The 25114-nt window shown below is 41.3% G+C and overlaps 1 protein-coding gene across 2 annotated transcripts in view; it reads right to left on the reverse strand.

Moving 5' to 3' along the window:
- The window catches only part of exoc6 (exocyst complex component 6), a 102040-nt gene that overhangs the window by 40844 nt on the left and 36082 nt on the right, over window positions 1–25114 (reverse strand). For both annotated transcript variants that reach the window (XM_078279717.1, XM_078279718.1), the window contains exons 3-18: window positions 24757–24804; window positions 24473–24563; window positions 23566–23611; window positions 17967–18020; window positions 15626–15776; window positions 15315–15470; window positions 12618–12686; window positions 11028–11111; window positions 10143–10189; window positions 9837–9957; window positions 6046–6117; window positions 5393–5490; window positions 3271–3376; window positions 2800–2909; window positions 1637–1748; window positions 254–388 (exon numbers count right to left, since the gene is read on the reverse strand). In XM_078279717.1, coding sequence (XP_078135843.1) covers window positions 254–388; window positions 1637–1748; window positions 2800–2909; window positions 3271–3376; window positions 5393–5490; window positions 6046–6117; window positions 9837–9957; window positions 10143–10189; window positions 11028–11111; window positions 12618–12686; window positions 15315–15470; window positions 15626–15776; window positions 17967–18020; window positions 23566–23611; window positions 24473–24563; window positions 24757–24804 — 1500 coding nt within the window. The remainder of the gene's footprint in view (window positions 1–253; window positions 389–1636; window positions 1749–2799; window positions 2910–3270; window positions 3377–5392; window positions 5491–6045; window positions 6118–9836; window positions 9958–10142; window positions 10190–11027; window positions 11112–12617; window positions 12687–15314; window positions 15471–15625; window positions 15777–17966; window positions 18021–23565; window positions 23612–24472; window positions 24564–24756; window positions 24805–25114) is intronic.

Below are 25114 nucleotides of genomic sequence, written 5' to 3' on the forward strand. Positions count from 1 at the left end.
TCATTTAGCCTGCTGTCTCTGGTATGGCTGGCATCGCAGTGCTTTTAATAAGAGCAGACAATACTGCAGGGCTATTTGTAAGAGCAGAACAGCCTGTCACCAGGCCCTGGAACTGTCTGCCAGCACCAAGGACAAAAGAAAATAATGTGCTGTGTAGTACCTTTTGGGTCAGTTTGTGTGATTTAGAAAAAGATGAAAAGCAGAAACAAGACACATGGCAACAAACGGTATAATTAACACAAAAACAGTTTACCTTGAACGTGGCCAAGCCATAGAGTCTTGTGGTGTGTACTGTTTCAGGGGAGACATTGGTGATGTTTGTTATAAACTCCTCCAGATACTTGCAGGCCTGCTCCAGGTGGGTGGTGTTAATGATGATCTGCACCAGCTACACAAAGAAGGTTACAACTTCAGACTAAATTCTTGGTTCTACAAGGTAAATGAACTACATTTATACGGCACTTTTCTTGTCTTAGCGGCCACTCTTAGCACTTTAAAACACAAGCCAGCATTCACCCATTCACAGTCACACATTCATAAACATTCACAAGCACACTCCACAGCCATCGGGGGCAATTTGGGGTAAGTCTGTATCCTGTCAAATGACTAGGTCTGGGTGACGAATTCAATACTTTATAGGCACCGATCGAATTGTCTCTAAAGTGTTGAGTTTAAAAATTGCCTCGTCATTCAATAACCAATTTCAATACCTAAGGAGTAAATCCCGTCATGACCAAAAGAACAAGATCCAGGGTACAAGCGGCCGAAATGGGTTTCCTCAGGAGGGTAGCTGGTGTCTCCCTTAGAGATAGGGTGAGAAGCTCAGTTATCCGTGAGGAGCTCGGAGTAGAGCCGCTGCTCCTTCGCGTCAAAAGGAGCCAGTTGAGGTGGTTCGGGCATCTGGTAAGGATGCCCCCTGGGCGCCTCCCTAGGGAGGTGTTCCAGCTGGGAGGAGGCCTCGGGGGAGACCCAGGACTAGGTGGAGGGATTATATCTCTAACCTGGCCTGGGAACGCCTCGGGATCCCCCAGTCGGAGCTGGTTAATGTGGCTCGGGAAAGGGAAGTTTGGGGTCCCCTGCTGGAGCTGCTACCCCCGCGACCCGACCCCGGATAAGTGGACGAAGATGGATGGATGGATGGAGGAGTAAATCCCATCAGCATCAGTGAGCCAATCAGCATGCAGCATGCTTCTGCCAAGATCTTATAATGTCTGTGATTGGCTGTCTAACGTAACACGTCGCAGAGACACACAGGAAAAACTCTAAGTTACACAGAGACGGGGCTCACGTAGTAGGAGCTGAAAAATAAACAAAAAATTGTGTGCCGTAACGTGTAATTTTGTAATTTCTTTTTGTTTCATAAAATTGGTATAGAAAAAATGATTGTTTAGGAATGGGTATCAAAGTCACTGTATTTGGTATCAGTTACAGTATAGAATATTTTTTAACGATACCTAGCCCTACAAATGACACTATGACATGTAGACTATAGGGAACAGGGATCCAACCACCGACTTTGTGATAAGCGGAAGACCACTCTTCTTCCTGAGACACAGCCGCTTATGATGTGTGTGTGTGTGTGTGTGTGTGTGTGTGTGTGTGTGTGTGTGATTAGTAACAGCAGTCTTGTTCCTACCTCAGTTAGTCCTATGTGAGGTTTCTTGATGAGGTTTTGCAGACAGCTGCTGAGTGTTCTTGTCAGCAGCAGGTTGGTTGATTTCCGCAACATGTCATCAATCTCTGTTGAACTGGACACACAAACAAAGTTTATGTCTTACAAGTCCAGATATTTCACAGTTTCACAACAAAGAGGCAAAAAGTTAGTCAAGATAATACGTGTAATATGTTCAAGTGTCCACCTCGACATACTGAAAGTGAACATATAGGCTGTGTCCGGAATCATTCACTCTTTTACTGCAACCTTCTCACTATATCAGGGACTTCTATGTAGCAGACTATATAGTGAGCTCATGGGCTGAATGAAAAGAACATTGGACACTACACAGTCATTTTTCTCTGCGCTAACAGTAGGGTTGGGCATCGTTTTGATTTGACCAATTCTGATTCCAATTCCGATTCTCTGAGGGGTGGAGTTGAAACGGGTCACATGATAAGAGGACCATTTTATTTTGATATAATGGTGATTTACAGTTTTACCAGGCTTTTTCAACGTAAAATAAAGGCACACTTTAGAGCACCGCTTACTGTGCTCCATCGCTGCAACACAACAGGAAGCTGAATGTAGGGTGGCCGCTACGGAAACCAAAACTTGCGTGTGTTAAATTTGGAACCGATGATCCTAAGTTACTTGTTGGTTGCTAGGTAGTCTTGCTTTGCCCTAGTCCACACAGCATTCCGGGATGGGAGAAAAACGTGCTCTGGTTTATTGGCCTTTCTTTAAACCAATCACAATTGTCATGGGCAGCACTAAGCACCAGGCAGAGCCACGCTGCCTCTGCTAAATAGTCTCAGGAAGGAACTTGTTTTGGTGGAACGTGTGTACGTTCAAAAGTAGTTTTAGTCGTGCAACAGAAAACTCAGATTGGACAGATAGTCTAGCTAGCTGTCTGGATTTACCCTGCAGATATCTGAGGAGCAGTTAACCATAGTCCTCACAAATCCACCAGAGGTTAGAATGCCAACACAAAGAAAGAGGAAGGGGACGGACATCTGGCCAAAAAGAGTGAAATCCGGCAGAATTTCCATCGGCTGGAAATGGCTGACCACGTAACAGCACCCTAAAAAGGGAACAGTGACTCATTCCGGACACAGCCATACTAAATGTTCTGTGAGACCAACCTCCGGTGTAAGGACTCAGAGAACTTGAGGCTGGCGTAAATTAACTCTTTGACCTGTGTGTAGATCTGAGGGACAGACTGGGACATTGGCAGCTTCTTTGGAAAGTCCTGCTGCTCACACACACACACACACACACACACACACACACACACACACACACACACACACACACACACACACCAACAGTATTAGATCGTTACCATTAATATCTAATATACACCCAGATTAAGAATTTCAAGTCTCACTCCTATGCTTCCAAGATTATGATTCTGTGAATATAAATGTTGTGGAAGTTAAAGGAGGGTAAAAGGTGTGTAGGTGTGTCTGCTTTGTGAATATCTGCTGAGGACCAACTTTCTAGCTCTCTTAATTGTATGTGTCTATATGCATGCACAATGAAGTAACTAAAACTAGAAGTAGTCTTTCTTTGGATCTATGGGTTTGTGATTCTATGGTACTTGAACTTGTTACCTTCTCTATCTCAGCATCGTGGAAGGGAAAGCGGCTGACTACCAGTTTATATTCCTCCTCTGTCTCCACTGGGATGGGACTGTAGTTGTCCAACTCAAAGATCTCCCTGTGGGGGAAAAAATAACACAATTAAGTGCACACTTACATCTTTGGTACGAGTATTAGAGCTTTGAGAATTTCCCTCTTTGTTAAGTAAGTATTCTAAAAGTACAGTTAGTTCAATTGTTATCATATTTCATTCAAAGATGACAATATGATGTAGTAATCATCATGGAGAATTGTACATGTGTTAAGACAACAATCTGAAAATTACTCTCTGAAAGTATTAAGTTACCTTACCTGGACCAAAAGTTACAGAACAATTGAAACTTTTTATTGTATTTTAAGCTGAATCAGCAATGGAAGGCTCTTGTAGAATGAAAAGAAGACTCTATCCTGTTTTTTTAATTCAAATGTATCTGCCGGCTTATGTTGTTAAAGGGTGACCTCAGATGACGTGTGATGAGATAATTCATTAAATGGACTAAGAAGTTTGAGAAACAATCTTGTAACAGTAACAAAAACACATTTCATTGGCCAAATGCTCATTTCTTCTTTATACACAATAAAGACTTTCTTAAAAAGGAAAAGACAACATTTATTACCCTACTATCATGTGTGAACCAATCTGGACCAATCACAAGCGCGTGTGTGTGAAGGGAGAAAGTGGTTGCGTGTTAAAAGTGTTCGTGCTTCACGGTTTTATATACTGAGCCTGGTTTTCCCATTTGGGAGATATTTTATTAAGAATACCAAAAAGAAAAGAAAAAAAATAAGTTACTAAGTCTATGAGAATTATAAGTAAATGTGTCACCTGTAAATGTAATTAAAGGATTAGATTTTTTTGTGCATTTTTATCCAGACTTTCGTCCAGTGTTCCATGTTGGCTATAGTAATACACGTCAGTTTCTAGCTGTGCAGAATGCGTATCAACGGTTCAGAATGCAGATGCACTCACTGTCTAATTTCATAGCTGCAAAAGCATTTCCTATTGAGACTAGAAGCACCTAGACAATGTAGGTACTTCATTGTCTCCATATTGCCTTGAAAACATAGACAGTTTTTGTTAAGACCGTTTTTGTTATGAATCGACAGCGCAGTGGGCCGCTCTCACTCTTGCTAAAAGTCAATCTAGCAGTCGACCTCTCTGAATCAACGTACATGATAGATCACACATGATAGATCGGATAATATGTTTCATTTTCACATTTTGAGCAATATACCCACGGGTGCTGCTTTTAGTAAATACACACGGTCGCAGGTATATGATAACATATCTCTGCATTAAAAAAGATTTTAGATATTCAACCAGACGCCAATGTTAACTTCCACAGCATATCTGTCATGTTCATTTTCAACATAGAAACTTCTAAAGAAACAACACAACAAGTTGTTTTTTATATTGCGTGAAATGTCTTTGCTGTACAGGAAGTAGAGCTGGGTGATATGGAGAAAATTCATTCACTATATATTTGACCAAATACCTCGATATCGATATGGTGGCGATATTGTAGGGTTGACAATTGGTGCTTTCACAAAATATTACAGATTTTTGATAGTCATCGGTAATGTGGATATAATAACTAAGTGGTTAATATGTCTTGTTTCTTCAAACTTCAATCATCCAATCCACCAAACACCAAACGAGTCAATGGCAGAATAAGCTGTTTGGCATTGGCAGAGAAGAGTTGGCAAATTTTTCATGGGTGCAACCCACATACTCAAGGATGCTGCTCCTCCCACAACTGCATGTTCCTTACAAATGGGACACCTTTTGAAAGGGAACTAAACAGGCTTTCCAATGGTATAAGATTTATTGCCAAAAATCATTCTTACCACAGAGAAATAATCTACCAAACACAAATTTCCTTACTTTTTGTGCTAGGTTTATATTGCCCACCCGTAACAGGAAGCAAAATAAGCACAATGATACACCTACCTGCTTGGTTTCAAGTGAATATCTCACATGTAAAATAAAGAACAGAAATGCAATTATAGACAAACAGTCACACACACACACACACACACACACACACACACACACACACACACACACGCACACACACACATCAACAAAACCCACCTGAAAACCAGTGCCCACTTCTTCAGCAGAGTTTCATTGTACTGGTCTCTGACCTCAAACAGCAGGTCAAACAGCCGGTTCACTAGGAAACCATAACCCTGTACACACATACACAGACATCACACATCCAGAGAGTCAAGGGTGTCAGGGGCTGAATGAAAAAAACACGATCGGACACTACACAGTCATTTTTCTCTGCGCCCACAGTAGGGTTGGGAACGTTTTGATTTGAACAATTCTGATTCCAATTCTGATTCTTCCTTTTGATTCTCTATCGCTAGTCATAGCTATGTCAGCGTTACCTTATTCTTCCCAGCAACAATCCAGCAGGAGACAGCTAACACATATTTAGCTATTTGACATCCCCTTACCTACAAAACGATGAAATTATGAGCTGTATCGTGAGTTTATGACTTATTAATTTACGTTACTTGTTGGTTGCTAGGTGGCAGAAATTCGCAATGCATTGTGGTATAGTTTTAATATTGTAGTAAGCATTGATATTCACTAGATATTACAGTGCATTGTGGGAAACAATAAGTGTCCTAAAACACAGACATCACACATTCAGAGAGTAAAGGGTGATCATCTCAGTGCTTCTGCAGCCTTCAGAGTCACAGGATGTTTCAAAGGAAGTACAGCTCTGAACCAACCTGTAGTGTGTCAGCGAAGATGACTATGAGGTTCTTCAGCTCCAGGACCAGGTCTGGGTCATCACAGTATGACTGGGAATAACAAAACATCATAATCAGCAAACAACACTCAAAAGTTGCATGCGTGGGGACAAAATCTATGACGAGAGCAGCAACAATAATATGATTAACATGTATGAAGAATTGTTACTGAGATTTGTAAGAGATGTGAGATTGCTTTTAAAATAGAATAACAATCAAAATGGCCTTAACCACTCCGAGTAGCAGATCCTGTGTGAAGTTGCTCTGTTAATTCATTCATTTAAAAAGCAAAATGATGGTGTGTTAAACCCTTCCCCCAAACAACAACTGTTGTTGTCTTTTTTATGTCACTTACCCAAACCAAGAATACAGGATAAGGCATGGATTAAACAGTGAGTTTGTCGTAAGTGACTAATGTTAGCCTGGCTGGCTAACTAGTTTACCTACAGTAGGAATCCAGTGCTACTTTCATAGCCAAGAATTTGCTATGAAATATCATCACAAAAGCTATTTGTTTAGGAGAGCGGCCTTCTGAGTACCTTTGCATAGTCATATCGGTCAATCGATCCACATAGAAAAGGTCTATTTTTATTAGAAAATTATTATTTTTATTATATATTAAATTAAATAATTAAAATATTAGCCATTTTGGTACATGTAAAATATTTTCCCTCTAAAATCGGTCTCTCAAAAAGCCAATATTGGTCGGTGCTCTGGACAATATCGATTGGTCTGCTATTGTCATTCGGGAGACCTTGATGAATTACACAGAAGCATTAAATGAAGACTCAATTGAGGAGACAATTAAGCAGGCAGTACAGTACAACCACCATGTGTCATTGTGCAGTGCTGTCCCAACTCTATGAGGTCCTGTGCCTTTTCCTGATGCTTATATCCCTAGTCCCAACTATCAAGTATGTGATATCTCAAGATATCGATGGCGCCAAAGAAAAGATGGTCACCTTGAGCATAGTTCTGGGATGCATGATAAACTATGCCAGGCCCTGTTACACTGCTTCCACTGACCTCCAAAAGGAGATAGTCCTGAAACAAAACATCCCTTTATCATGCAGCTGTCTACATAGACTCCCTGATTGAGACAGGAAGGCAAGGACAGAACAGGTTTGGATATCAGAGACTGGATGAATACTCTCATCGCCTGTCCTGTGACCTTTGATGATCTGATGTCTAAGCTTTCCCTTTAGTCTCATTGTGAAAAGGCTGCCTTTCTCCCTTTTCACTAGGCCCTGTTCCGAAAATTAAGACTGTTTCGTGTCTGCTTAATTCTTAATATCACTAATGTTTAGGTTATTGTTTGTGTACTTGTTACTTTATTTGACACAGGCCTGTTCGGCAGGTTTTATGGGTTCATAGCGTTGGCTGTGGTTCTGCCTGTGATGTGGGGGGTAGCTCAGCTGCTCATCAGCTTAATCAGGGAGAGTGGATGCAGGTTTGCCTCATTAGGTCCTTTCTGTAGGGAGGGGCTGGGCAATCCTAAGGTGAAGAACAATCGGTAAGATAGTTCTGTAGTAGATGTTTATAATATTTGGGGTACCTATTGTAGTGGGTGCACATATATGTATAAATAGTGATGTTGGCAGTAACTGATCTATCCTATTGTAATGAGGTTTTGAGAAACTTAAGTGTTACTGGTGCTTGCTCAGGATAGCTCACCCTGTAATCACCTGTGTAGGTGGTAGGTTCTAATTAGGGGAAGCTGAGTTAAAAAGGGCTTCAGGAGAAGAAGGCAGAAGGAAGGTTGGCAGTTTTTTTTGCCTCAGTTTGATATTCTGTTTTTGTATTTCGGTTTGAGTATGTTTTGGTGATGGTTTTGTTAATAAACACAAGCATTGAGAACTTGAAAAGCCTCCTCTCCATTCATCATTCGTGACACTCATCATACTACTACATGGTGTTTCTGGAAATTCCACCACAGAATAGAAAGAGAAGTGTCCATAGCATGTACGCAACTTTCAGTGTCAAATTGTTGAGTGATGAAGTGAAATGATGCTCATTCAATTCACTGCTCACTGTAGAGTAAACACCCTATTCCTTATTATGTAGGGAATACATTGGTGATCAAAGTAGTGATTTGGGACACAGCTTCATTGTTACGGAAATTACTGTGATATTAAGAGAGAAATCTTCCACAGTTATCATTGTAAACAGTGTACATAAAGTGCTGGAATAGAAAGCTTGACAGGCATAGCAACAGTGACTAATGGGGGAGGGGCTTAGCCAAGGGTCAATCAACACCAACAAAGTCTCTCCATTTTTCTGGAAAGCCGAGTGATTTATGACCCTGAAAGTAGCACAGTCGAGTCCCTTAACACCGACACAAGGATCCTGCCAAACACAGGAGTGTGTAAATCAACAGAGCAAATGAACACAGCCTGAGATTTGACGTAAAGCAGCGGCCGCCTGCCTCTTTGTTTACTCAGACACACACATACACACACACCAACAATCAGCTGGAGACTTGACTACACAGCAGCAAATCACAGCAGTGGCAGTAAGGGATCTCACCAGTTTGGACAGTTTGTGTTATTAGTCTGTATGTACAATGTTCTGATCCATGCTATATGTGAATATGACATGATGTTTTAGTTATTTTAAGTGCATTTAGGGCTGCAACTAACTATAATGTTTATGTTGATTAAACTGTTGATTATTTTCTTGATTATTCAATTAGTTGTTTGGTCTATAAACACACACATATATATATATATATAAAGTGTCAGAAAATGGTGAAAAATGTTGATCAGTGTTTCTCAAAGCCCAAGATGACGTCCTCAAATGTCTTGTTTTGATCACGACTCAAAGGTATTCAGTTTACTGTTAGAGGAGAGAAGAAACTAATTGGGATTTGTTTATTAAAATCCAGTGATAACTAACAGTATGAAGACCTTGTATTATACCATAAGGTTTTGGACATTTTACAGTGAATAAGAAAGACTTTCTCCCTGTGGGGGTTGTCAAGCAGTGGTTGTAAGGACAGGACCCTGGCAATGTGGAGCTGCCTGTGTCATGGCTCAGCAGAGGGGCTGGAGGCCAGGGGGGAGACCAGGGCCTTTGTTAGTCTTCTCACCCCACGCTGTGTGGCCCATTCTCTGGCCTGTTAGCATAATCCTCTGGGTCATTTACAACTGACTGGAGCCCAGCGGTCAGGAATATGCCTTCTTAATCTGCTGTTATTGTTGCAATCTGTCTCTCATTAAGGCCCCAATGACCTCCTCTTTGGCAGCATGCGTATGTGTGTTTTGACCTTTTCTCTTGAGAGTGACATCATTAGTGTGTTTGTGGGTGCACTGACCTCCACAGTGTGTGTGTGTGTGTGTGTGTGTGTGTGTGTGTGTGTGTGTGTGTGTGTGTGTGTGTCAGCAAATGAATGAAGGTTCTTCCAGGATAAATAGATCCACAGCAGGATCTATTATCTCTATTAACTCTAAAAAGTCTTCTTCCCATTCACAGTCCACTCCCTGCTGTTTGAGTGTGTGTTCATGCATGTGTGTGTGTGTGTGTGTGTGTGTGTGTGCATGTGTGTGTGTGTGTGTGTGTGTGTATGTGTGTTTGTGCGTGCGGGCATGTGTGTGCGTGCGTGCATATGTGCGTGCGTGTGTGTGTTTGTGTGTGTGTGTGTGTGTGTGTGTGTGTGTGTGTGTGCGTGCATGCGCGTGTGTGTGTGCGTGTGTGTGTGTGTGTGTTTGTGCGTGCGTGCGCGTGTGTGTGTGTGTGTGTGTGTGTGTGTGTGTGTGTGTGTGTGGGCCTACAGAGTGCGTGCGGAGCACAGCGATGATCTTAGATAGGGCCATGTTCCACAGTTCATCAGTGAAAGCTCTGGTCACCAGCCCTCGCGTGGCGTGAAGGATATGGTCCTCCACAACAAAGAACCTGACACACACACAGAAAACACACACATCTCAATACTTTTATTTATGCTCACATTAAAACAAACAGAACAGACTGACACAAACTTGATTAGACATACTAATGAAACAGAGTTTTAAGACAAGCAGAATGCGATGTTAAAGATTCTGTTCTGTGACAATGAAGTGAAACTGGGAGGAAGACCTTACCCTACAATCTGATTGAAGTATCTTCTGTAGCCTTCCACAGTCTCATGCTGGACACACGCACACACAAAAAACCATGTTTACACACAGTACATGAATGGTTAACATATTATATATACGTGGTGGTCATCACATGATATTGCATTTGTGAGCAAGGATTGTTTTGCAAACTGTTGTTGGTGCATTCAGTGAAATTCTAACCTCTAAAACTTGACAGCTGGTTGACAAACAGCAACAAGTAATAAACAAGAATTATGTTTTAACTTTTAACAATGCCCATATATATACACATCCATTTGATCTGACTCTCTAACACTTGGCTATATTTTATTTTGCTTTTTACTTAATGCCACTATGAGTAGAAATTCTATTTTACTATATAATCTTTAACTTTATTTTGATAGCATTGTAAGGTATTGTATCCTGGTAGAAGTCAATGAAGTGCATGGGGGTAGAAGCAGGCATTGCTCTCTGCCATGGTGTCTTTTTGATACCACCACTAGAAAGCAACAAAAACAGAACTTTTCAAATGCTACACACACAGTGGTGGCTTTAAGTCGAGTTCAGCGCTTTAACCTTTTACGGTATATTTTTTTACTTCAGTGAATTGCAAACATTACAAGTAAATAACTTGAAAGGTCTGTTTATTGCTGCCTTATTTGTTTATTTCCTTAACTGGCTATCAACTTTGCTACGTTTGTGGGTCAAAGCTGCGTCATCTAAACTAAAATAAGAGTTGAAGTTAGGAATGTTAATTAATAGTATGGACTACAAATGTAATAAGATCCTTTAAATTTCATAAATATGCATTACATGTGTGTTTCATGACACTGCTGCTATATTGCTGATAGCTGTAATGCTATCTGGGCCTGCTTGTATGTTGCTCACCATGTTAGCCTGTGGCTGCAGTACTAGCCGGGCCTGTTTTTTCCTCTGTTTCCTGTAGTAGTTCTCAAATGTTTCTCGATCCCCCTGCAGACAAAGAAATACAACAGACTTCAATAACCTTTTCAAAAGTTACTGGCAACGACAAATAGATCACAATTAGTTTAATGTTACAAGACAAATGGTCTTTATCTAAATATAAAATTGAGGACCCTCTGTGTGTGTGTGCGCGTGCGTGCATGCGTGTTTCAAATATCCCTAAAACCATTTATCCGATCTACTTCACACTTGGCTTCCTGGATACACTATGAACTTGGGTTTTGAAATGTGATGCAGTTTGGACAGAATTGAATAATGGGTATTGACAAACTGTGAATAAAACTAAATGGCCATACAATAAAGGTTAAGGAAAAAAAACGCTGCCATAACGCTGGCTCTTCCGTGTCTACCCTCCACAATAAAAGCCCATCTTAAATCCACTCAGAGCATTTCGCTTAGAGGAAACTCACTAAAAAAGGCATTTTTTTGCCGACACTAGATATCAAACAAAAGACAGACACTATATCATATTAAGTTGCTGTGAACTGTAAATGAACCGTTTCTAAGCAGAAAGCAGAAGACAACCTCATCTCGGAGCTGACGGGCAAAGAGAGACAGGTTGTGTAAGTGTGCTAACTTATAGAACTAATATCATAACTGCCGGCAAAATACCTCCCCTAATGTAATCAAGCCACTAATAGCCACTGTTTGGTAATTCATACCTCTGCAGAAGTGATAACTTAATTAACGATAACAATGACGAGACAGCACCGCCTTCATTGTGCTGATATCAACATGCAATATCGTTGACGAAAAAGTCAACACTAAAATGTAGTTATAACAAAAACTCTCTTCATTTTCATAGCCATTCACCCCCTGCCCCCATCTCTCTCTCTCTCTCTCTCTGATGAAAATCTGATTTTCAGTAACGTAACCAGTAACATTTCTCTGTCAGGTAAAATGTAGTAGTACAATGTTTTCCTCCAAAGTAGAAGTACACAGTAAGTCAGTAGTATACATAAGGGTTGCATATTAAGTGCTTTGGGGTCATTTTGTAAGTAATTTTGGGGTACAATGGTTCTGGAAACGGGCACTGTACTAGTATTTATAATACAAATAATAATAATATATTCAAAGAATTGTTGGAAAGGAAAATGGAATATAGAGTACTATATCTAATATTCTTTGAGCTATGGCACTACTGTAACTGCTGATCAAACTCAAATGAACAGAGAAATGTAGTATTCAGTATGAATAGGTCTTGGATCAATATGTTACTGTTCTGCTGTGATGGACTTGCATTTGAACCAGTTTATGCTTGAGTCCTCTAACATGTCAGTAAAACTTTTAGTATATGTGGTGAAGTGATCAGTACAGAGAGGGCTGGTACATTACAGCAGAGGTCCTACAGAAATGCCCAGTGAGGAGGTCATTTGTGTGTGTGTGTGTGTGTGTGTGTGTGTGTGTGTGTGTGTGTGTGTGTGTGTGTGTGTGTGTGTGTGTGTGTGTGTGTGTGTGTGTGTGTGTGTGTGTGTGAGACAGAGAGACACCTACCAGCACAGTATAAATGTGTAAACACCTGTAGACAGGTGAGAAGTCCACCAGGTCTTGAGCTGTAAGAATCTGTCAGACACAGAGGAGAAAAAAAATATTTCTTGAACATTACTCTATATTCACTCTGCAGTGCTGAATACAGCAGCCAATGAAAACAAGTTAAAAACTATGATAATGTTACGTCATGGAAAATAAATGTGAGGGGGGGCTGCGTTTTGTGTGTCCTTGCTGCTAAAGAGATTGAAACGCAGCACTCTAGAGATGCAGAGGGATGACATGTTAAGGGCAGCGCAAACAAAAGGACACGGATGCTCCTCAGGTCTGGCGGTTATACTACACCTGTCTTTCTGGCGTGCAGTGGCGTCTCTAATTACTCCAAATGTAAAATTTCAGGTACATTTTCAAAACCATCTTTTCTGAATCTGTCCAAGCATCTCCTGTATTTCGGCAAACACGTTCTATCTGGGTATTTATCCCTCTTCTCTCCAACCACCACCGTGTTTCTCATTAACGTGAAAATAAACAGAAAGGAAAAGCAGTCCGGCGAGAGTGGCATTCTCTGCACAAACACCACTTTTGGCCCTTTTCCATCACGTGGTACCTGCTCAACTCACCTCGACTCTACTCGCCTTTTTTGGTTTTCCATTACGAAAAAAGGTCCCTGGTACCTGCTAACAGGTACTTTTTTTAGTACCACCTCAGTTGAGGTTCCAAGCGAGCTGAGTCAATACCAAAAGGTGACGTGAAAACCTGCAGACTCCTGATTGGTCAGAGAGAATCGTCAATATTCACTACGTCATCAGCACACAAGAGTGCGAGTGTCCTGAACAAACGCGCCATTTTGAAATAGTTTAGCCAGAGACTGTGAGATATATAGTTACTCTCTGCCATTTACAGGACTTTATAAACTTTATATTTTTGGTTATGCCAGGCCGCAAAACCACACCGTGGTCAACTGAGGAGGTAAATACTTTTTTGTGTCTGGTTGCGGATGAGCGGATCCAGTGAGAGCTAGATGGGGCAACACGAAATGAAAAAGTTTACCAACGGGTCTCTGAACTGCTGTCCTCACACGGCTACAACCGCACTTTCCAGCAGTGTAGGGAGAAGTTCAAAAAGCTCAAAAGTGACTATCGCACCATCAAGGACCACAACGGCCGGAGTGGTTCAAACCGAAAAACCTGGAAGTGGTTTGACCAAATGGACGCGATTTACAGGCAAAGACCGGCGAGCAATGGGAGGGAGTGTGGACTCGACTCAGCCGCGACACCACACAGCACTTTCTACAGTTACTGTGCTGTATTCCTGATTTTAGCAGCTTTTCCCTCATCAACTTCTCACAGAACGTCATCTGAATAATTTTGTGGGGTTTTGCTTTGGAAGGCTCTCGCCGTCTCCCGTGCTGTGGCATTAACCCTCCGCTAATTAAATCTATTCTCTACTTTATAACCACTGTGGTCATGTCAAAGCAAGCAATTCATATGCCTAATATTTGGAAATGAACACCTCCACTAAGTGTTTTTCGCCATTTGTTTCTGACTGCGAGTAGCCGTGTGTTATTGGGTATGTTTTTCAGGGGCGGATCTATTAATATTGCACAGTAAAAGCCCTGCATTCAAATTTTGAAGAAAAAAGTGAAGAGTGAAAGAGAAACATTATCAGCATAAACTTAAATTTAATTATTAAATTAAAGTTTGAGGTCTTATGATGGTTAGGGTTGGGTATCGAACACGGTACTTTTTTGGGTACTGACCCAATAACGTCGGTACTACCAAGGACCGATTTACGTTAAATCCAACGGTTCCAAATTATGATACCTGAGAGCGCGTAAGTGTGCGCTTATCTGTCCTCTCTGCATGTTGACAGAGAGTGGGGCTCCGACACACACACACACACACACACACACACACACACACACACACACACACACACACACAGCTGTGGTGCAGACGGAGCGAACTACGTCGCCTCGGCAGTTTGTTTATGTCACAGTGAGTCACGGCAATGCAGATAAAGCGGTCATAAGTGTGGTTACAGTTTTCAGAACTTCACGCAGACAGCATTTGCTGCAATATAATATTAATGGTGAGGTGAAAGCAGCCAAGGAGCGGTTTCACTTCCTCTGAGACAGACAGGCTCACCAGTGTTCTCTATGCCCTGGTGACTGACTGACAGGCTGGAGGTTGTAGGGCAAGGCAAGGCAACTTTATTTCTATAGCACCATTTAGCAACAAGGCAATTCACAGTGCTTTACATAAAAGATTAAAGAGCAAGAGTTAAAAAAATAAATTAAAAAAACAGGCTAAAATAGAATAAGATACATTTACACGAATAAAAGCTAGTGCAGTGTAAGAAATTAATAATTATTTGATTTAATAGGTTGTAGGGACAGGTTTGGGAGGGGAGAGAGAGGGGTTTTTATTTGGTGTGTGCACCTGCTCTACCAACTGAGCTAACCAGCCACACGAGGTCTATCTGTTTTTGAACGGGAACTGCACTAGTTTATACAACAGAAACAAAAACTCAACTCCACCTGCATTTTATATTGACATTTAGCTGCTATCACAGAAGAAAGGAGTAAACTAACCACCCTGTAGTCTGAGGCAACAAATAAAACCCAGTTTAGGAAAAGATGAATACAATTATTTCTGTATGATCACCTTCTGTCACGACCAAATACACAACATTTTTCCTTACCTCTTCATCAGCTTCCTCCTCATCTCCTGTGTCGTCGTTGATCATCAGGCCGTTTTGAGTGTGTGTTTGTCCGTTGAGAGAGTACACAGGCTTGGTGTAGTGGCCTATACTAGACTGCTTGGCTACGGCACTGTTAAATGTCCTGTGCTGCTGTGCCTGGAGACACACACACACACACACACACACACACACACACACGCACACGCAAACATAAACACAAACAAACACACACACATATCAATAAGCTGATACAGTTAATACCTTTTCCCATCTATTGTTGTTTGTTTTTTTTTAAACACTAACTGTCACACCTGTCTCATGGCGGTCTCTCCAACCTTGTCCGAGTGTTTTCTGATGCTCTCCAGGAAGTCCTTGAGGTCTGACATGGAGATCTCCTTGATCTCCTCTCTTAGCCTGGGCAGGTTTTCAGCCATGATCTGACAGAACCTGTACTGACTCACCCTGCAGAAGACACAGCAGAACCAGTCCAGTTGTGTGTCCACGTCCAAAAGTACTATCTAATCTAGGCATGGGCCGGTATGAGATTCTGACAGTATGATAACCTTCAGCAAAAATACAGCTTTAAAATGTATTATTTTGAAATGTCGGGGTAAAAAACAAAAACTTTTTCCCCCACAAGGTATTTTATAGGGAGAGGGATTTCTAAACTGCAATTTCTGTCCTTGACGACTCATAAAAAACAGCTCATGCTACAGGAACGGTATGATGGAACGTTTTGAAAACGTGACTTTTTCAAACCGCGGTATACCTTGAAACCAGTAACCGGCCCATGCCTAATCTAATCTAACCAGCATTGTCTAATTTTATATGAAAAAGAAAGCAATACAACAGCTGGCAAATCATCGGAATACAATAATGAGACCATCTAGCCATCAGTGTCATGCTACTAAAACCAGGCAACATTACTGTCAGCCGGGCTATATTGGTAATACTTCCAGCAGCATTTGAGATCTAGCTTACTTCCATTATATGCACCAGTTTTTAAAAGAATGCTCTAAGACTAAAAAATAATTAAAACTTCCCATAAAATGACATAATTTCTTACTTAATGATATGTCATTTGTTTGTCTGTTGTTGGGGAGGAAGAAGGAATCAGTATTAAAGCTGCACTTGACCATGTGTAATATGAAAGCTGTCACTCACAGTGACAAACCCACAGAATGTTATCAACTCAACTCTAACGCTTTGGCTACACTGCGTGAATAGTGTATGCGAACCGTTTACGGAACAGATGTTCTGAGGAATGTATCTTTATCTTTTCACACTTTATGATCCATTTGTGTGTAAAAAGGCGACACATACCTCGCGTAAAAAATATAAATAGAAGACTGTCCTATTTTTACACTTGTAGAGCAGATCTCCGCGGTGCATACGCATCACTTACGTGCTGTTCTCGTGCCCGGTGCATCCGCTCTGCATTCAACTCTACAAAAATGTTTAGCCTATTATAGCTAATTGTTTTGGTTTTGTGGTCAACAACTTTACTATTTTGGTTTAGTCTTGTTTCTAACAGCAGCTGTTTTCAGTTTGGGTTCAGCTCTAATAAACCCACTGTACACTACCTGCTCAGCACCAAACAGCAGGACGACAAAGATAGTGATAAGCTGGTAGCTAGCTCCAACATAGTAAAACATTTAGCAGCTAAAGAGCCAGATATGTTACTCAGGAGTGCCAAAAACACCACTCCAAGTCAATAATAATGTTACTGTGGGGGTGCTACACAGGTATGGGTATTGTTTAAAAAATTTCGATACCGATGCCAATACTGTGATCGATACCAGTTCCTCAGCGATACTTTATTCAATACCAAATTTATAAGACAATTGTTTTTTCTTTTTTTTTACAACATTACACATTATGGAACAAATCTTTTTTATTTTTCTGCTCCTACTACGTGAGCCCCGTATCTGTGCTTAGCATAGAATTTTTCCTGCGTGTCTCTGTGATGTGTAACGCTAGACAGCCAATCACAAACATTATTAGATTAGAGAAGCATGATGTATGCTGATTGGCTCACTGACGCTGATGGGATTTACTCCTAAGGTATTGGAATTGGGTATTTAATGACGAGGCATTTTTCAATACTCGATTCGACTCGACTTTGGAAGGAATTCAGTCGGTGCCTAAAAAGTATTGAATTCGGTAGCCAGCCCTAGTGCTAAAGTAGATGGGTAAATCGACAGCTGTTTGCTAACATGTTCACCATAACAACTCGTGCTTAAAGCTTGTTCTGCTGCCACAAAGTGGCCAAAAAAACACTGGATGTTTTTTTTGGTCATAGCATGCATATTGTGCATTCGTACAATACATTTTTGCATATCTGCAACGAAGTCTCTCCTGATGGAAATATCATTTTAGTGATTTATTGATTGAAGTGAGGATTGTTTGAGACAGTGAGCATCAACAGTGAAGTGGATCCTGCTATGGTTTGAGAGATTTCTAACATTGTAACATGGGTTGTTGCCATAACTCTGAGCCAACGATGGGATTCTACGGGGAATCCAAGCAGTCTAGAACCAAGCTACGAACTTTTCAGAGCCATCTTGGAAGCGTACAGGGGGTAAATATCATATTTACTCAAAAGAATTTCAGTGGAGTTGTACTTCAAGAACCTTGATGGTATAATCCTACCTGGGGATGAAGACCTTCTCCAGCTGCTCCATGGTTTTTAACGCAGCATAGTATCTGCATAGACAAACAGTATAGCTTCAGTTAAGATGCAATCACAGCTTTGGCTTCTTTAATCATAACCATTAAAAAGACAGGTTCACAATTTCAATTTCTCAACAATAAGCAGGTGCCCATAGGAACAACTAAGCAGTTTTTGCTCGCTATATTCATTCCTCCCATTCATACTGGCCATAAGGAGATCCCTTCCAAATATAGGAGATCCCTTCATAATGGGAGGACAACACAAGTAGGACCTAGTGAATGACCTGCAGAGAGCTGGGACCAAAGTAACAAAGGCTACCATCAGTAACACACTACGCCGCCAGGGACTCAAATCCTGCAGTGCCAGACGTGTCCCCCTGCTTAAGCCGTCTGTCCAGGCCCATCTGGAGTTTGCTAGAGAGCATTTGGATGATCCAGAAGAGGATTGGGAGAATGTCATATGGTCAGATGAAACCAAAATAGAACTTTTTGGTAAAAACTCAACTCGTCGTGTTTGGAGGGGAAAGAATGCTGAGTTGCATCCAAAGAACACCATACCTACTGTGAAGCATGGGGGTGGAAACATCATGCTTTGGGGCTGTTTTTTCTGCAAAGGGACCAGGACGACTGATCCGTGTAAAGGAAAGAATGAATGGGGCCATGTATCGTGAGATTTTCGAGTGAAAACCTCCTTCCATCAGCAAGGGCATTGAAGATGAAACGTGGCTGGGTCTTTCAGCATGACAATGATCCCAAACACACCGCCCGGGCAACGAAGGAGTGGCTTCGTAAGAAGCATTTCAAGGTCCTGGTGCGCCCTAGCTGGTCTCCAGATCTCAACCCCATAGAAAATCTTTGGAGGAAGCTGAAAGTCCGTGTTGCCCAGCGACAGCCCCAAAACATCACTGCTCTAGAGGAGATCTGCATGGAGGAATGGGCCAAAATACCAGCAACAGTGTGTGAAAACCTTGTGAAGACCTCTGTCATTGCCAACAAAGGGTATATGAACTTGAGATGAGATGAACTTTTGTTATTGACCAAATACTTTTTCTAATACTAATTTTCCACCATAATTTGCAAATAAATTCATTAAAAATTCTACATACTGGGGGTGCACAAACAGGGGGGTGGGGGGGTTGAAGCTCTGGGGCCCACTTCTCATCTATGCTGCAGGCTCAAGGCTCCACGATAGCCACTACTAGCACACACAAGAAACTCTGACTGAACTGTATATAGTGAACTATATCGGGAACGACCAAACCAGATTTCGGACACTCACTGAAAACATCGTTGCGTGACTTGCGTCAGGAGATGCGCCCGTTATTTGTGTGACAGAAGCACTCAGCATCATGGAATCAAACCAAAACAAAAATACTTCTAAACAAACCGAGCACCCAGGAGGAAAGTAAAAGGTTGTGTATAAGTTGCATGTTACATTTCCAAAAATGAAGGCCCGCTCCATTTTTCCTTTTCAGTTTTCACGGCTGCTTCTGCTTCTATTTCTCCTCCTGAAAAAACGCGGCCGCTTTGCATTGTGGTATACGGGAGTAAAATACATCATATGTACACTCAAATTAGCTGTGCTTTGTGGGTATTTTCTAGTGTTCTAGTGTGCTTACACACCAACCAGATGGCCAAACGTCGGCAGAAAAGGCAGTTGGGCTGAGTTTGTCAAAGAAATGCCTCAGAACACACCGAAGAGACGAGACGTAATACGTCTCCATAACAGCAGGCGGCGCTAATCTGTATTGTCGCCCAAAAATGAAAACCGGCAGCTGATTGGACGAACCCGTCACGTGGGTCTTGTTTCTCCGGAAATTCAAAGCCAGACTGTCATGGCGTCTTGTTCAGAATACGATCTCATATTGGACTAAAATAGTTCACTGAAACGTGTTTCTGAAAACATTTGAAGAGAGAAACAGGCCGTGCAGTTGCTGAATCTGTCTTCATTTCAGATCAACAAAGGTCAGTTTAAAAGATTTTCGTCAGATTTTGAGAAACTCTAGTCACGCTCATTCTGCTCCCCGTTTCCAGGTTAGCTCTCCACCAATCAGATGGGTCATTTGAGTCCGACTGCCGGCAGTGCCCGCCCCACTGATTATATATGTCAAATCGGCCAAAATGAAGGACGACAGCCCCTCGGACGGACGACGGCACGGAACACACCGAACAGACTCGAGTCACCGACCCCGCCAGACTGTCCAACGGCCGATTATCAGCACTGTGTGTCCGGGCCTTTAAACATCCAAACAAAAAAAGCAAGGGCAACGGTGGGAGGAAACCTGAGCACCTGGAGGAAACAATCCTGTGCAGCCACCACTGCATTAAAATTATACAAATCGTATAATACTAATACTATTAGTGTAGCTTAATCTTTATCTGCAACTGTGCAGAAATGCCAGCTTTAAAAAAAATGAATAGACATGCAAAATATATTTTTAAAAAATTATATAATTATATGTTGATTTAGAATTTGAATGTCAACATTATGAATGGAGCTTCGAAGTATTTGGTACAACCCTAGTGCACACATCACAAGGGTTCAGCCTTGGGTCAGTGTGCTGAGCTCCCATCATTAGGCTGATAGGCAGGCTGTGAAGGGATCTAATTGGTCGGTCAGTGAGTGTAAAATGTGCTGTATACACATGAACAGAAGGCAGCCTCATAAACTGTACAGTGAAAAGGTTTGTCAGAGGGCAGATTACCAGGACGGAGGACGCAAAGACTGCAAGTGGCAGGGCATTGAACAGAATGTGACCTGGGCATTGGCACATACAGTACAGAAAACAATGTGCATTTGCGGCAAACAAACTCATTCCAATTCATTGTAAGTGTATAGGCTATGTCATTAGTGCTTCAAGTACGCTCCACACACAAATCCCACAAGGTGGCCGGCATGGTCTAATTGCCTTGGATTGGCTGTGGGCCGTGACAGAGCTTCAGTGAGGGGGCCTTGTTGTGAACAAGGGCACACTGAGGGTCAATTGTCCTGCTAGTGAATGGCCTCTTCCTTTGGTACACAGTAATGAACAAGAAAGGGTCATTATTTTACTGTCCAAAGTGAACTCCCCCCCCCCTCTTCATACCAATAGGCATGTAAATAGGACCAGACATAAAGTTCACGGGGTAAAAATAGTGTTCAGCCCAAACATAAAGTTCATGGGGTAAAAATGAAGTTCAGTCAAAACCACATAGCAGTGGAAACCTTCATTATGAATCCTGGTTGCTTTTCAAGACTCTTTTGGTAGGGGGCAACAGAAAGATGTATAGTGTATAGTTTTGTCCATTGATTTAGTGACACATTGATTTACGTAGAAGTAACTTCAATGGATACTTTGCAGATATTCACCCAGCTTTCGATCATAATAATGTTGGTAGTATGTGTAAATTAATTTCGACCCCACACAAAATTCAAACAGTTCTAGTCACACAAGTGTGCCATTTATAACATATCAAAAGTCCAAAGTACTTTCCACCACTTGGATCTCTTCATATGTTATAGAGGAGACTTTAATGAGTAATGAGCATTTGTCAGATTTTCTGTTTTTCCCCCACAAAATGCTTGTACTAACTATGGTTAAACTCCCTCCATCTTACCAGTGCCACGATCTACCTACTCACAGACCAGCAGAACAACCACATGATGCAAAACTTGCTGGCCCTAGGGCCTGTTGCTTGAACTACAGAATGTACTTCCGCACACAGACACAAAGAGTATAGCAGCAGATCGAAGGAGACAGCTGACCCTGATTAAATGTGTACTGTTTTGCCTATTTCTCGCCTAAAATGTTTTCAGAAACACATTTTAGTGCATTGTTTGGCTGAAATAAGATCATTTGTAAACAGGAAGTTAGTTTGAAGTGAAACATGTTTGTTTTTAATTGTATATTATGTTCATAGTCGTGTGCATATTTCATTTACAACATTGTTATTATTATTGTTCATTTTCATTGTTGGACCTCCTGGGATCTACCTAAACAGTGTGTAGGCTAGTCATATTTGTATGAGGTCAATATGTGCTTCTAGGTGGTTTAGGGTTCACATATTGGAATGATCAGTTTGTTGTTGATTAATGTATCTGAATAATTCCATGGGGGATGGCTGATGTAAATGTCCACAAGAATAACACGATTAATTCACTCATTTATACATTTGATGGGTATGGTTGGGTTTGATCAGACATGAAGTCTGTTACATCTGATGTTACTCTTTTACACCCAACAGTGATGTCAGCAAACATTTCATTTTCAGCTGCTGTTAAGACTAACACCCAGTTCAGACCAAAGATTTGCGACGAGACGAGTTGAAACTACTCGCAACGCGCCGGTCTGTAGCGTAAACTTCAAACTTCCAGGCTTTTTGTAGCTGGATTTATCATTTGTTGCGTCTAAATATGAATGTGGATAACGTTAGTGATAGTGAGATGCTCACTACAGTTTCATTTCTAGTGATGAATCAGCAAAAACACGTTTTTATTTCTCTGATTTACAGCTTTGTCCTAGGCGCTCCCTCTCTTCTGTCACTCGACCGTACGTGCTTGCAGGCGCACATTGAGCCTCCGCTAACGGGTTTGTAACAGAAAAGAAATAGATTATTGGTCATTTTATTTTAGCTGACTTTACAAGCTGACTTCTCTATTTGCTGTTGAAACAGGTTCTAAGACCAGCCTCTGGAGACTCCACCAGCTGAGTCGCAGCGACACCATCAGCTGGTTTGAGTCGAGGTGAGACGGGCCGGTTCAGACCGCTGAAACTTTTCTCTCCGATGTTCTAAAACGGTTTTGTCTCATCGCGAATCTTTGGTCCGAACTGGGCTTTAGTCCACACTAGATTTTGGAAGAAGGACAACAAAAATAGCTGCACTAGCCTCTATGGGTTGAAAGGTATAATGTTGTTGAACCTTTGGCCACGCCCCCTACCAACAAGTGGTGACAACATGCTTTTTCCAAAACCTGTGCAGCAGCAATGTACTGTAGTGCTATAGAACCACGCTACATCACAGCTGGTCTGATGTATTTGCAACCGCACCCAGCAGAGATGTGGGGAATGATGTCACAACCAAGTTGAATGGGTTCCATTTACAAGTCGGATTTTCCTATTGTGGGGTTAGCTCGAGCCAAGTTAGCCATTGTTGGCAATACCAGTTGATAACAACGCATTATGCTGTTGTTGTGTTTGTGCATACAAACAGCGTAACATGTCCACAGATAGAAGTTTCAAATAGACAGAAGTGCTAATAACGGTATGTTACTACAACTGCTGATGCAGGTGGCAGCCATGTTGGATTTTCAGCTTGGGGTACTCAAAGGTTGTCTGAGTTCCGAGCTCAGAAATCCAACTTCTGAGTACAAATGGACAACACAAGTAGAATAGCACTATAGTGCAACAGTACATCACAGTTGCACAGGGTGGGGAAAGAGGATGGTGTCACCACTAGGGCAAGCCAGATTATTAGACTGGGTGAAGTTATTCTTTCAGAATCTGGAAACCTTCAGAATCTCAAAATTCTTGTAAGTTGTTTTTGATATCACAGTTATACATCAGTCACGGTGTGATGAAATGCTTTGAGAAATGAATACCTTTTGGACTCCAGCTGCTCCTTTAGTTTGCTGTACATTTCTAGCACTGCAAAAGAAAAGAAGATGGAAAACGGGATCTGTAGCAAGGTTTGTTGGTTCAAGAATTTCACTCACTTTTGCTCCTAAAAAGACAAATTTACTGCGCATACAAAGATACAGATAGGTATATTCAAAACATAATGGAGAAAAATGTTCCACCAAAAAATGTCCTTAGTCCAACCCAAGATAATAGGGCCAAACCACAAAATATTTCAGGTTACCGATGGGCGCCAGTGGCACCCTGAGGTGAACATTTCTCATTAACACTAGAAATAGGGCTGTGCAATAAATCAATTTGTAATTGTGATTAGGATTTCGGCTCATAACCATCACAAGTAATTGAGAAAAACGATTATTTCGCACATTCCATTTAGCAAGTAAACTTTTATCTTTTCTTGTGTTCAGAATGAGAAAAAAAAAAGTTCGAAGTATTAAGGGAAATTTCACAGTTTTTCACTGTTCATTTGTTCAACTGTTCTACTTTTTTTTTAATTCAATAATTGCAACATCTTTCTAAAAGTTTAATAAAAGTAATCGTGTTAAATAATCTTGATTTCAGTAGTTACCAAAAATAATCGTGATAAGGTGTTTTGGTAACACTTTACTTGAAGGTATCTACATAAGAGTGACATGACACAGTCATGACACATGAACCCTAACCTTAACTTGTCATGACACTTACTAAAAGAAGCGTTATGTCATAAACATTTATGACTTGTTTATAATGTTTATGAAACGTTCATGATAGTGTCATGTCACTCTTGTGTAGATACCTTCAAGTAAAGTGTAACTGGATTTTTCCCATAATCGAGCAGCCCTAACTAGAATTAAAGTGGCCATCATATTGGATACACAAGGGCTGTGGTACCTGGTATACAGAGCTGGAGCTTCTCTACAGTGGTGGCCATGTTCCTCTGCTGGATCCGACAGCGAATCACCTCCTCTGTCTGAGCCGTCACCTGAGGGAAGAGACACACAATGGAAGGAAACAATGAGACAGGGGCCACCACTGCTAACGACTGGGTGAAAGAACGGTCATGTCAAATTCAGAACTGTCTCTGCAGTGAACAAGCAGGCATGTGTCCTGGCAGCACAGTAAAAAACACTTTTTGTCTCCTGGACATTCATGCATACACACATAGTTGAACTTACCTCCCTCCCAGCCTCTTGTAGTCTTCGATCAGTGTCCGTCACTTGACCCTTTCAAAACAAACACAGACATCAGTTTAACTGTACAGCCTCAGAATCTCTGTTTATTGGTTCTTTTACTCTACCCATGGTTCCCACACATTTTTGTTTATTGCAAATATCATGTGTCTTATTCCTCTGCTCGTTTCCAAAAACTATTAAAACACATCAATGAGCCACACTGTTTCACTGGTGCCATGTTTCTTCATTATAATGAACATACATACTGTATTGTATTCTTACTTAATCCGACAAACACCGTCCTGATGCTGTAAATACTCACTAGAGCCATACATGTTGGTTAAGCCGCTGCTGAAAATAG

The sequence above is a fragment of the Sander vitreus genome, chromosome 21, assembly GCF_031162955.1.
Source record: "Sander vitreus isolate 19-12246 chromosome 21, sanVit1, whole genome shotgun sequence".
NCBI lineage: Eukaryota > Metazoa > Chordata > Actinopteri > Perciformes > Percidae > Sander > Sander vitreus.